The sequence below is a fragment of the Paralichthys olivaceus genome, chromosome 3, assembly GCF_024713975.1.
Source record: "Paralichthys olivaceus isolate ysfri-2021 chromosome 3, ASM2471397v2, whole genome shotgun sequence".
NCBI lineage: Eukaryota > Metazoa > Chordata > Actinopteri > Pleuronectiformes > Paralichthyidae > Paralichthys > Paralichthys olivaceus.
Window position 1 is genome coordinate 603,717 of NC_091095.1, and position 13,690 is coordinate 617,406.

The 13,690-nt window shown below is 45.7% G+C and overlaps 1 protein-coding gene and 1 long non-coding RNA gene across 11 annotated transcripts in view; one reads left to right on the top strand and one right to left on the bottom strand.

The window, feature by feature from the left end:
• The window catches only part of nfia (nuclear factor I/A), a 128,679-nt gene that overhangs the window by 81,411 nt on the left and 33,578 nt on the right, over positions 1–13,690 (bottom strand). Inside the window, exon 1 of one of the 8 annotated variants that reach the window (XM_069520037.1) lies at positions 8,163–8,769. The exons of 3 other annotated variants lie outside the window; for them this stretch is intronic. In XM_069520037.1, the coding sequence (XP_069376138.1) occupies positions 8,163–8,174 (12 nt within the window). In that variant the 5' untranslated portion in view covers positions 8,175–8,769. Of the gene's footprint in view, positions 1–251; positions 274–4,432; positions 5,273–8,162; positions 8,770–13,690 lie in introns of those variants that run through there. 4 more of the 8 variants (XM_069520031.1, XM_069520071.1, XM_069520079.1 and 1 more) reach the window with 4 other exon arrangements.
• On the top strand, positions 8,769–13,218 carry LOC138406798 (uncharacterized). 3 transcript variants are annotated; one of them, XR_011240176.1, is made up of 2 exons: positions 8,769–9,210; positions 12,274–13,218. It is a non-coding gene; the product is annotated as an uncharacterized lncRNA (long non-coding RNA). The 3 variants fall into 3 exon arrangements; XR_011240179.1 differs by lacking the exon at positions 12,274–13,218 and adding an exon at positions 10,691–11,906; XR_011240177.1 differs by lacking the exon at positions 12,274–13,218 and adding an exon at positions 10,694–11,906.

Here is a 13,690-nt window from a genome sequence, read left to right on the forward strand (position 1 = left end):
TCCAAAAGCGCCTCCAGCAGCTCTGCAGCCAAACCTGCAGCCGCTCTCTGAGCTCTCAAATCTCACTCCAGTACGGGAACGCTTTCTGCTCTGTGCACCAGCGAGATGTGTTTCTGTTTGTACGTGTCCTCGGGTGGTTATTAGGACGACGAGCGGCTGCCGGTCGGATGATGTGCGCACACACACACACACACACATTCCAGAGTGGATCTGCAGCTCGGCGGCTCTGGATGTTCGTTGGAGCCACATACCAACATTCCTCACAGCCCAGTGCAACGTTTCAGCTTCCTGACCCGCTCACGCTGTCCACCGCCGCTTTTTCACGCTCTGCTCCGTCCGCCGCAAAAAATCCCACTTAACAAGTCACTTGTTCTCACATTCAGCCTTAAAATCTGTCTTTTCTGCCAGTGGGGTGAGATAATCCCTCTTGTTCTCAGCTTCCCCTCGACTGAGGAATGTTTTCTGAGACAAACATAATCCTGCGTCTGCACCTGTGTCAAGAAAATGATTCAAGAAAACGAGCGACAGAAGCTGATTTATACAAAATGACATTATTCTTTTAAATTCTTGTAACTCTGGTTTCGTTGAGGTTTCCTGATACAAACAGTTAAAAAGCTGCTTTTGGAGTCGAAAAATAAAAATAAAGGACAAAGAAACAGCTTCATTAGAATCAAGATAATTACTGAAACAAGCCGATTTGAATTGAAATGTGAAATTAACATTTGACTCCTCTATAACATATTATCCTGAGACTTTAAACAACAGCCTGTTTGTGTGAACTTAAAAATCTGCTGAGGAAACTTTAAATAACAGATTACAGTTGTGGCTTTAATCTTAAATGAGCGTTTTTTAAAATCAGACATTATGTTTTTTGAAAATCAGCCTCAGTTTATACAGCAGGGAATTAAATCCCAAAGAATCAAAATAAAATCACTGGATCAATCCCGAGCTTCTGTAAAACATTTCTGTCGATATCTGGCCTGAGTCCTGAGATCCTCGCAGCCTCGCAGCCTCAGAGACATTCTCCTGTTTCTGGAATTTGTTTATCCAGTCGCTCGTTTGTCTGAATCTTAAATCTTCAAATGAAAACAGTGGCTGCGTCTGCGTGAGGAACACGACAATGAATTTCACCTAATTTCTATTAAAACCAGGTGAAACTCGTCTCATGGTCTGTGGTGGATTTTTCCCGGTGGGAGCTGAATGAAAGGCCGCCTGGTTAAAACACGCTCAGGCGTTTTGGGAGCGGATGTGTGACGCGGCTCCCCGGGGTTCTTTCTTCGTCTCTTTGGGGTCATTCTTTCTTTCAGTGTTGTCCCTCGGAGGAAATTGGCGTTTCTAAACCTGCGAAGGGAGAGTGACCGTCTGAGCGCGTCTGGAGCTTACACGTTCCCCCCGCTGCACCTTGGTGACAGATGTAATGGGCTCCAAATAACAGGCCTGTAACAACAACCCCCTGAATAACAGTCATTTAGAGGAGCAATAATGGTAATCCTCCATGTCTCCCTCCCTCCCTCCCACCGCCTATTGACACCCACACCGACACACTGAGGGAATTATCAGCGTGGCGCTCGGGCTCAGAAGCTCAGTCGAGCCGCCGAGGTTTCCCCGTTAACGTCTGCCGACGGAGGACGACGGCCACGGCAGCCTCGACGACGCCAAACACACCAAGGAGGCAGATTTATACAAACTGAACTCAATGGTCAGACGCTCCCAGATTAAAATACAGCGGCGACACCAGGATCAGAGCCGGAGCAGCTCTGTGTGAGGGCCACACGAGGATCTGAGGCCCCCAACCCACCGTCTGAACCACAGCTCACCGACACAAGAAGAAAGAAAGTGATCGTTCAAGATGAATCCGTGTTCGTGGTTGAAAGGTTTCAGACGGTGTTTGACGTCTCAGTGATGGAGGCTCACAGACGTTCACTCATCAGAGGAATTAAGATTCTCTTTATCTTCAGTATTTTAAACTCAGGATCTACATGAGTCCCATGTTTCTTGGTTTTGAGATCACAGTTGATCACGCCTGATGTCTCAGAGTTCAAATTTATGTTGATAAGCAAACAAATAAATGAAAATATGCCGAGTTGAGCAGAATGAAAGACAGTTTAGAAGACGAGACGTTGTATTGGTGCAAAAACCTGCCTGTTGAAATTTAATAAAGCAAGAATTCACGGTTCCCACGTCTGTGTTCATCTTTATTTCTTCATTTTTCTGTTTTCTACAAACTTCCCCTCCAAGAAAATAAAGAAAGATCAACACGTTAAAAATATATTTTCTTTAAAATCTATAAAAAGTCCAACAACATAAGAAACCGACAAACAACAAACATCTGGTTCCGTCACCACGTCACAAAACCAGAAACTCTTCTGCTCTCACAAAACTCATCACTTATTGAAAACACATTTTTCTATAATTATGTTTTAAAAGTAAAATTGCGATTGAAGAATTTTATAAAAATGTAAATTTCGTTTTGAGGCGCCCCCTCCTGGCTGACAGAAGAAACTCACTTAACGTATAACTTTAACGTTCTTTTATAACGAGCTAAAACTTAAAGTTTCAGGTTTGATAAATTTTTCTTTAAATCTGTAAATTCAGCAGAAGTGTGCGATCAGCTGACAGGAGGTTTCACGAAGCTCTGATGTGATGAGACAATATTCACTTTAAATATTCAGGAAATGGTTTTTATGCCAATTATGTTGAAAAATTATCTGAAAAACCGTCTGAAGCGTCTGACGAGGATCAACTGGATCACACACACATCAATGTTTTCAGTGGTGAGGACAATGACAATCATAAAAATTAGAAATTCATGCTCAGCAATTAAAAAGAGCAAACGAAAGCCAAACAAAAGAATTTAAAAAGAAGCTGCTGACAGTTTTTTCCTGTGACACTTCACTGAGGAGCATTTGTGAACCGACGGAGGCAGCGAGGACTCGTCTGCTGATTATTGGTTTTACTGCCTGATAATCTGATTATACGTTAAAGCTCGTGTTCGCTGCTGCAGTTTAAGACGCTCAGATCGTCTTCAAACGCATCTCACGACAAGACTGCAGCTGCAACCACAAAATCTAAAGACGATTTATTTGGGGGGAATTTTTGGATTCAGTAAAAATCAGTGGAGTCAAAAAAAGATGAGAGGCAGCAGATTATCACACGTTCCAGAAGAAACGATGATTCTGATTATTATCATTTACACCCAGGAGCAACACATCCAACATTTACAAATTATTAGTATTAAATATCAATTTATTGTACATAAATATATTTTAATGATAAATAATAAAACATGAAATTTAACTGCATTTTAAATTCTCACATTCTAATTAATTTCTAACCATCTGTTTATTTCAAATATTTTCTGTATTAAAACTAAATCAGTGAATTTAGTGTGATTTGTTTAATTTAATGATTTCTAATTTGTCTCTTATTAAGAAGAAGCTGAAGTTAATTTTAGGAAAAAATGATTAAGAAAAAGAGAAAATCTGAAAAATCAGCAGGTCACTCTGAAATCCTATTTTCACCTGTGACCCTCAACACATCCCTGAGGTAAAATAAAGGGATTTTATTAAATTGAGTTTCCTGTTGGATAAATGTACAAACAGTTTTAATTTAAATTCAGCACCAGGAAGGAGATAAATCATGAATCAGTTCATTTGTGGTGTAAATATGATCTGTGTGTCCTGCAGCTCGGTGACCTCAGCTCACCTCGGACACTAAGTGGATTTGTTGGGTTCAGGCCTGAGTTTCCTCTGAGGCCTGAGCTGCAGCACAAACTCCACCATTAACACAACAGCATCAACCTGCAGCTCTGAACACGAGCAGCCGAGAACAGGCTCTGAAAGCCCGCGACACACGAAGCCCTGCTCGCTGCACCGAGCTCCGGCTTCCTGCGCAAACCTGGAGCTTGTTCGTGAGTCAACGAGAGAAAGTTACAACTTCTGCACGCGAGAAACTTTGAAAACTGACAAAACCAAAAAGGTTCACGCAGAAACATTTTGCGCAAAGTATGGCGTTCAATCCATGAGGGGGGGGGGGGGACCTCCTGCAAAATGAACCGAACCCCCTCCTCCTCCTCCTCCTCCTCCTCTCCCGGAGCTGACTGACCGGGCAGCGGGAGCCTGGACCGGGGCCGGTGCCAGGGGAGCAGCCGGGGCAGAGCAGAGCTGCAGCCCCGCGAGGACCCAGCGCGAGCAGCGGCCCCGAGTCCCCACACACACACACTGTGTCCAGAGCTCCACAGACAAACTGGGACACACAACATTATTACTCCGGTTAAATTATCCGGTAAAGTTTGGAGGCGCCGTCCGCCATGTGCTGCTGCAGGACACACACACACACACACTGATCCACAGAGTGCGTGTGTGTGAGCGTGCACAGTCACTGAGCTGCTCAACAACACGTTAAGACAAAGTCAAAGTTAGAGATCACTCACCTGTGTCAGACATAGCGGTGAATACATATCTGTCGGATCTAATGTTAGATCTGGAAGGTGTGTGTGTTTGTGTGCGTGTGGTTACAGTATCTCCAGCCTGTGTGCGCGTGCGTGTGCGCAGAGTGTGAAAAGGAAAGAAGAGAAGAAGAAGGAGAGAGAGGGGGAATAGAGCCCTCCTTTTGCCCCCTTCGCTTTCACATTTCCAACCAGGGCTGAACTTTGACCCCGCCTCGGGTTACATACAGTCCGGACCTGTTAGAGGCCCTCCGCCGGGGAGCGCACAACTTTCAGCCCAGACACGAAGAACATCTCCGGCGACGAGAGGAAAGTCCCGTTAGAGGAGTGAAGCGGGGGAAGTCACGGGGCAGCCCGGTGTGGTGTCGGTGCTGCGGGCTGAGAGTGGCCGGTGGTGGTGGTGGTGGTGCACGGTGCAAAGCTCCAAAACGTCCCGAAACTGCATTACGCAGATCCACGGCGACCGGCGGACCTCGGCAACATGTCTATCCGTCCTGCGGGGCGCTGTGGCCGGCGTGAGGCGGTGCGGCTCCTCGGTGCTCGGGACGGAGGGCGCGGTGCAGCGGCAACAGCATCGACGGAGTCCCGGGGAAAGAGATGTGACGAGGGAGGAAGAAAGAAAAGAAGCGGGATCCCTGAGCTGCCTGACGGCCGCCTCGCCTCTGAATCCACCGACAGCTGCTCTCCGGTAATTTATCACCGGCAGGAGGAGACGGGGAGAGAGAGAGGGAGAGAGAGAGAGAGCTGTCCCGGACACAGAGCGCCACCTCCGCTGCTGCTCAGCACCGGGACCTCCACACGCTCCGGCCCCCGCCGGACTGCGTCGGTGTGCGCGTGTAAGAGTGTGAAAGTGTGTGTGCGTGCGCGTGTGTGTGGCCGCGGACCGTGCGCACTGACCCTGCAGAGCTGAACCCGATCACACGCACTGCGGGTCGATCACATCGATCCTCCGCGCGCACTTTCCCAAAGTACAATACAGTGATGCCGCTGCTGTGGGCGTGCGCGTGCAGCAGAATTCCCGTGCACTCCGGGATCCCGCCGCGCACGAGGATCGTGCAGAAACTGATCAGGCTGAGGGGGGGGGGGGGGGGGGGTCGATCGATATTGATCAGATTACAGAGGAAGAGTCAACAATTGTGTTTGAGAGTTTACACTCTGAGGAGGAAGAGGAGGAGGAGGAAGAGGAGGAGGAGGAGGAAGAGGAGAGGAGAAGAGAGGAGGAACGGAGAAGAAGAGGAGAGGAGAAGGAGAGAAGAGGAGAGGAGAAGAGAAAGAGGAGGAGGAGGAAGGGAGAAGAAGAGGAGAGGAGAAGGAGAGAAGAGGAGGAGGAGGAAGGGAGAAGAAGAGGAGGAGAAGAGGAAAAGAAAAGAGGAAGAGCAATGAATCCTCTGTTCCTGCAGGAGGAACTGACACCGACTCTCCCCTGAACCACAGCCGCTCCTCAGAGCCTCAGCCCCGCTAACAACTCCTCACTGCCCCGAGAGAGAAACACTGTGTGTGTGTGTGTGTGTGTGTGAGAGACACTGTGTGTGTGTGTGTGAGAGAGAAACACTGTGTGTGTGTGTGTGTGAGAGAGAAACACTGTGTGTGTGTGAGAGAGAGAGAGAAACACTGTGTGTGTGTGTGTGTGTGTGTGAGAGAGAGAAACACTGTGTGTGTGTGTGTGTGTGAGAGAGAAACACTGTGTGTGTGTGTGTGTGTGTGTGAGAGAGAGAAACACTGTGTGTGTGTGTGTGTGTGAGAGAGAAACACTGTGTGTGTCTGTGTGTGTGAGAGTGTTGTTAAGCCTGATAAAACACACACACACTTACATAATATCTAAGAGGCTCATATTGAGATGTGTGACCTCTGACACATCTTTAGTTTGTTTTATGATCACACCTTGATGATGCAACACACACACACACACACACACACACACACACGTACAGGAGGCTAAAGTCACCTACAATATAAAACTTTAAACTTTTCTCATCTTATCTTTTTATTGAATCTATTATCTGCTTATTTATTATCTTTATTACACAGATTCTGTTTTCTGAGGTGTTTTTACATGTCTTTGTAAAATCATACTCCACGCCTCATTCTTTAAAGTCATTTTATGTGTTATAGTGAAACACTTTTCTGTCGTGGATGAGACCACAGACCCTGGTAATGTCCTGAAGGTGATGATATTTATATATAATCCCATAAGATCTTGTTATCTTCATACACTGATCCTGGAGCATCTCCTAAAGAAAATGAACTTCTGGATGTGAACGTGAAACAATAGTAAAAAAAGCAGCAGCTGGAGAAAATGTCCAGATCTGTTAAATTCTGCTTTAAAGGCAGAAGTTCAGTATTATTTTGTTAAGATGTTCTGTTCAATAAACAGATTCAACTCATGTTTCCGTCACATGTTCAGATAAACGGATGAAAAAGTAAAAAGTCTCCTAAAATCCAAACGTCCATTTAGTGACTTCACGCCTCCGAGTGAAAAATGTTCCTCTTTGTGAGGATCCACACATCACACAGAGCCACGGAACAGCGCCCCCTACATATCCACACTGAGCTCACTCTACTGAGAATCAGAAAATACACAACAGAAACCATCAGCTGAGATGATGTGGCCTAGAATTAGTGAGTGTCGGTCTCCTGGTAAAAACAGAGATTACTGTAAACACTGAGCACCACACTCTATAAAATATCTTTACAGGGATATAAGAGGAATATTAGTCGGTAGAGATGCTATAGGAGTTTCCATAAAATTCAACAAAGCCTCTGTAAAGCCACAGACACTGAGATCGTCCCCATAGGATCATTAACGACGAGGAGAAATAAACCACCAGTGAGAACCACACACACTTTACACACTGTAACCACAGCCAGGGAAAATATCAACAACCACAATCCTGTTACAAACTGAACTCATTACACACACACACACACTGTAAATCTGTGTATTATGTCCATATTTCAGAGATAAAATCTAATTCAGTACAACGCACTGACGATGATGTACAACTGACGTGTTGTAAATCACTGCAGCGATGCTGCGTTGACTCTGTAAGAACTGACCTGAGAGCAGAGGACGACGTGTGAAATCCCTACATGCAGGCATCACATAATCTTATTTTAACATCATGGACGATGAGAGAATAATAAATCACAATACACTCGCTAGAAGTTGAAATCCCTAAAGGAACATTATCAGTCATTTAAAGTGAAAATAGAAAGTAAACAAGAGACATGCAGAGTTTAATAACAGCAGGTTTGAATAACTCCGGAGACAAAACGTCTCTAGAGTGACTGAACGTCCTGAGGACAACCAGCTTTATATCATCATATAATAACTATAGTATCAATTAAACCGTGTAGGACTTTAACAGGAAACACATCTAAGAAATCAATGACACGCGCACATTTGTCATTTCACATCTTTGTGGACCGACACCGCCTCTACCTGCAGTGTCAGCCAATCAGGACCCGCCACGTCACCGCTCCGATCTCTGACTGCGCCGTAATTGGACGAACCCGAGGAATTTGAACGTCAGATCAGCGTCTGATTGGACAAATTAAAGTAGAAGAAGGGGGAAGAAGTTCCCGTGGTGTACGCGCACACGAGAACGCGCTCGTGCACCGCATTCCTCAGACCCCGTGTGTCGATCGATGAATAACTATGATGAGCAGAGACACCGAGGATCCACCATCGATCTCCACACGGACACGTGCTCACCATGGTAAACATTGAAGAGCCGGTGACAAAGTTTGATGCCTCCGCAGATAAAACGTTGATTAACGGTGAAAACGCTCCGCAGCTCCGGGATGAATCCAGACTGAGCTCGGTCCGGGCTCGGTGCTGGCTCGGTTCAGCGGCTCGTGCTTCTCTCCGTGTCCTGCTCGGCTCGGCTCGGGTCACGGACTCTGCAGAAGTTGCATCAGTCTCTTGTGTGTTTGTTTATGTCCACAGCAACTCCTCCTCTTCGGTTTCTCCTTCCTGTCCCGCTGGAAGCACATAACCCGGTTCAGCTCGGTGTGACCCGGTACAGCACGGTTCAGCCTGCTCCGTGCATGGGGGCGCAGCTGCAGCCCTGCAGCAGGGGGCGGGGAGCGGAGTCGGTGCTCCGGTTCCCGCTTATCTATGCACGCTGCACGCGTGCGTTTCCCCGCGTGGAGTTTTTGAGGAGAACTGCGCGTGCATGTATGAAAGGGAGCGGAGACAAAGTGTTCACACGCACGACCAGTCGCTCATCACGCACCTGAATCGCGCTCATCCCGCGCACAGTCCGGCTGCGGCTCAGAGAGAAGGATGCTCGTTCACACCCTCACACAAAGTCACGTGGAAAAAACACGGACCTTATGAAAGGCCCGCGCGTGCACGTGAAACCATCACATCGTGTTTGACACGTGTCACAGCTCTGAAGTTGCTCCGGACTCTGAAGCTGCACGTGGGACAGAAAGTCTGGACCCAACTCTGGGGACATTGTCCGCAGGCTACGTCAGTGTAGAGTCACCAGGTAACCACACCCCCAATCGGCAACCTTCAGTGAAAACGTGATTATTGAACCTGGGAATTCTGCTGCTTGGGTTTTAATCCAGGAGGAGAACCAGTCTTCTGGACAGGAGATCTTCACTGCTCCGGTTCCACACGTCTCGATCTGTCCACTTGTTCCAAACTGTTCTGGTGCTGCTCTCACTGACGCCTCTGTTCCTGGGGAACCAGTCAGAGGCCGGCAGGAGGCCTGAGATGGAGGAAGTCATGTTTCCGCACCGTGACGAGAACGGTGAGATCAACGCAGCTTCACAGATGGTTAGAAATTCATCAGGTGTAATTAAGTGGATTTGATTTAGCTCCTGTTCATTGAAAAAATAAAAACAAACCTAACTTTCCCAGTTTAGAGCTTTGACCTTTGACCTGTAATTATTTTCCTGTAAACTGAGCGCGTCACGAGTTTGTCTTGTGAAGCTTCTGTTTGTTTGAGGCTCTTTCTAAATAAACGTGAACACTTGTGTTGACCTGAGCTGATCTCCTCCTCTGCGGCGTTTCACTCGTCCCCGGCTGCAGGCGGCGAGCGACGAGTCGTCCGAGGTTAATGAACAGAAGCTTTTATGTTAATAGAAGGACAGCCGGTGTGATTTAACAAGACAATCTGCAGATTTACTTCTCTCAAACACACGGGAGCTGCGGCAGCACGTTATTAACTGGCTAAACAACGTCTCAGCAATGAAGGTCAAGACAAAGAGAAGGTAATTAGATTACAGCAATTAAATTGTTTAGTTATTTTCTCTGGATATGATCACTAATCTTAGTAATCATGGAGCTCAGACGCTCACACAGGAGCCGCTTCACACCCACAGGAATCAGGTGAAAACACAGATTCATCATTTGTGAGTGAATCACCTGAGTTTACAGACTCAACAGGTACTGTGTCTATGACACGAATCTAAACTGCAGATTGAATTCACGCTGTGACGTTTGTTCTGAATCTGACGTCTGTTACTGTGAACTCAGGGAGCACGTTAACTTAAATCTAAATGTTTACAGGCTCAGTTTACTGTGTCAGTTACACTCATCTGTAAACGTGCTCAGCAAATTTTCAAGAGGACAATGAACATTTCTATTCTTTTCCTTTTGACCGGCTCCAACCAAGAAGAGAAATAATGAACAGAAATATAAAAAGTATATAAACAAATGTCAACATAATATAATGTATGATATAACAACAGCTCAGTGCTGCAGGTAGACTGTGATGATTCTGATTTAAATCCAGGACCAGTCTATTAACTGGTTGGAGACAGGATCGTCTTCAGCGAAAGACGAGTCTGTAACTAAAGACGTGGACAAAGTATGTGGATTCTTTAAAACCACATGAAAGAAATACTCCATACTACAACTAAGAGTACTACAAGACATGGTAATACTTCTAATATATTCATGTATTAACAGTAATTTAATATTACTGCTTCTGAGTGGGTTCATTTAAATATGAATATTCTGGGTCTGATGATTTTCAGCATGTGTGGCTCACAACATGAGAAGCTTCAGAATCCAGCTCCCTCAGGGTCTTTGTTTCATCAGTGTCGTCAGTAGAATCTCAGTCATGGACGTCCAGGTTTGACAGGTGGTCATGTTTTCAGGTCCTCCTCCACATCTCAACTCATTACAGCTTCACTGAACGTTCTGTCTTCATTGTTTGTTCGACACAGATGAAGAATTAACCTCACGTTTCTCAGTAAACTTCATGTTTCTGTTGATGAACTCAGCAGAAAAAGAACCTGAGGCGCCATCTAGAGATGACGGGATCAAACTACAGCAGTGAATTGTGTGAACAGACAGAAACTCAACGTCCTGCTGTGTTATCATCTGCACATCGACCACGACTTAAGGACCAGTAAAGAACATGTCAAACTGATTTTTCATAATTTAATTCAAATTCCTTTAGAGACTCAGAACCTTTTAAAATACTCAGTCGAGCCGTTTATGTGTTTAAAGATTAACACTTACAGAACATCCCTCTGGAACTCTCTCTGCTGAAATACACAACACTGATCACTCCTCGAGCAGCACCTCATCATGAAGGACTTTAACCTCAGTCAATGATCGTCCCCGCTGCTAAATATGATCCTGTTATTACTTTTTCTTTTCTCTTCTGTCTTGTCCTCACACACTGGTGTAAAGTGTCCTTGGGTCCCATGAAAGGCGCTATATAAACTCAAGCCATCTTTATTATTATTAATAAATAAAATATAATTTACATCTGTAAAATAAATAGTTAAACTGCAGCTAATCTAATTATTGATCATCTTAATTTGAGTTTACCTGAAGATGAACTTGATTTGTTGAATGATTCATTACAAATTTACTGCTTTAATTATTATTGAATTATTTACAGGTGAAAAGGTTGTGAAATTATTAACATGTGAGTAAACAGTATTTACAGTATCTCTTAGAATTCTTCTCAGTATTTAAATGACACTCAAATGAAAGATTCAACAGCGACCTCAGTTTCCAGACCCAGACTCTGTTACTCTGAACAAACACGGTAACGATGAGCACCAGCGCTCGGCTGGAGGTTCCGCAGCACCAGCCCATCTTCCCCTCCTGCTGCAAATACACAAGTATACGAAGTACAGGCTGGAATTCAGGATAAGCTTCTCTTATTTGTTTTAAAGCCTGAAGAGGTCCACAGATACATCTCCTGTTCCCGGTTCTACTCCTGCAGCCATTTACCAAGGAGACATTTTACATCCCTCAGAGCCACCGAGCAGCTGATCCCGGTTTGTCCCTTATTGGTCGAGACTAAAGTTTAATGTGATGGAAGACTTCTCCGTCCTTTGACACATTAGAGAGTCTTCTCAAGCGTCTCACATTTTCCATTTTTTGCCTTTGACTTTATTTTAATTTCATTCTTGTACTTCTTACTTTTTGTTTTAAATGTGCTTTTTAAATAAACTTGACTTGATTTCTAGTTTGACCAGATCAAATGTCCACACCTTTATTATTTTTGACTGACGTGTCTACAGGTCACAGAAAAGTGACACCGAGCCATAAAAAACGTTGAGGGACACTTCAGAACAAATCAGTGTCTTGAATCACTCAGTGAGTCAAGAAGGACGCTCGGGGGGGGGGGTGCCCTTTGTTCTTCAGAATTTCTGCACACGTCCCTGCACACAGGGGACTCACTTTATATCGTTCATAGAAAATGTATGAGTGAAACGTGGTGTTGAACCAGGACATTTGTTCTGCAGAGACGAGCTGCTGCTGCCGGCAGCATGAAAGTTTCAGAAAGAATAGTTTTCACTGAAAATCCTCACGACTGAAGCAAACTGCTCCATTGTCTCAACAGACGTCGTCACAGGAAACCGACTGAAGACAACTCTCAAAACCAGGCGACCAATCAGACGTGAATAGAAGGTCAAGAACCCAACACAGACATCACCATGGAAACGGGTTGATGTCAGTAAAAAATACTGTGGGACCACAACCTGTGTGTGTGTGAGCGAGCGAGAGAGAGAGAGAGAGAGGGGGGGGGCTCCACCTGCTCCCACTGAGCTGCTGCCAGGCTGGAGATCAGCCAACAGCACCAGGCCTGAAACCAAGTCCACACCAAGCTCGCACCACCAGAGAGAGAGAGGGAGAGCGCAAGAAACAGCGAGAGACAGAGAGAGAGACCAAGAGCAAGTGAAGAAGTGAGAGAGAGAGAGAGAGAGAGCAAGAGAAAGCAAAAGAGACAGAGAGAGCGAGGGAGGGAGCAAGAGCAAGAGAGAGGAAACAAGAGGGAGCAAAAGAGAGAGAGGGGAGCGAGAGAGCGGGCATGAGAGAGCAAGCAAGAGCAAAAGAGAGAGTGAGCGAGAAAGGGGGAGGAAAATCCGAGCAAATGCAAAAGGAAGACAAGGAGAGAAAGAACTGGACCCTTCGTGTCCAGTGCTCCACTGTCTCGTAATCTGTCAGTACCTTTAGTAAAAGAAACAAGTTCTGTGTCTTAACTAATGTCTCTGGAGCAAAATCACATTCAACACTAACTGAACACTTTTAAAACCTGAGGACTTCCTGTGTCCTTGTCTCAAACCACGGAAACGTGAGCTTCACACAAAGAGACACACCTCTAATGGCAGCATCAGCTTCACACACACAGCTCAGCTCTCATTCGACTGAAGAAAAAAAAACGGGGCCGTCGTTTGTTGACGACCTTGGCGGCATGGGCGAGGTTCTGCTTGGCGTCGGAAAACACAAACATTTGCAATGAGTGTCCGCGCCAGAAAATCATCTCTCAGATAATAAACTCATCTCACTCAGATGATACAAAACTCTTCTTCTTCTTCTGTGTGTGTGTGTGTGTGTGTGTGTGTGTGTGTGTGTGTGTGTGTGTGTGTGTGTGTGTGTGTGCAGCAGAAGAAGAGGATGAAACAGGAAGGCAGTTGTGTTGTGAGAGGGAGGCAGGAGGAACAGATGGCCTGGCAGAGCATGGGGAGAGGCCGGAACCCCCCCACCCTCTGACCGACTTTCATTGATGAGCCAAAGTGTGTGTGTGTGTGTGTGTGAGCACGTGTTCGACACATATGCCATCACACAATATTATTTAGAACAGCACCACCCAGACTATTTCAAGTTTACACAAAAAGACGGAGCTGGAGCGTCTCTGCTGGTCTCAGTCGTTCGTTCATCGAGCTCATAGAAATCAGACAAAGATGCTGAATGCAGCTGGTCGAGTATGTGCGTTCACACTGGACACAAATAGAAAGTGGCTGATTAATTCACCATTT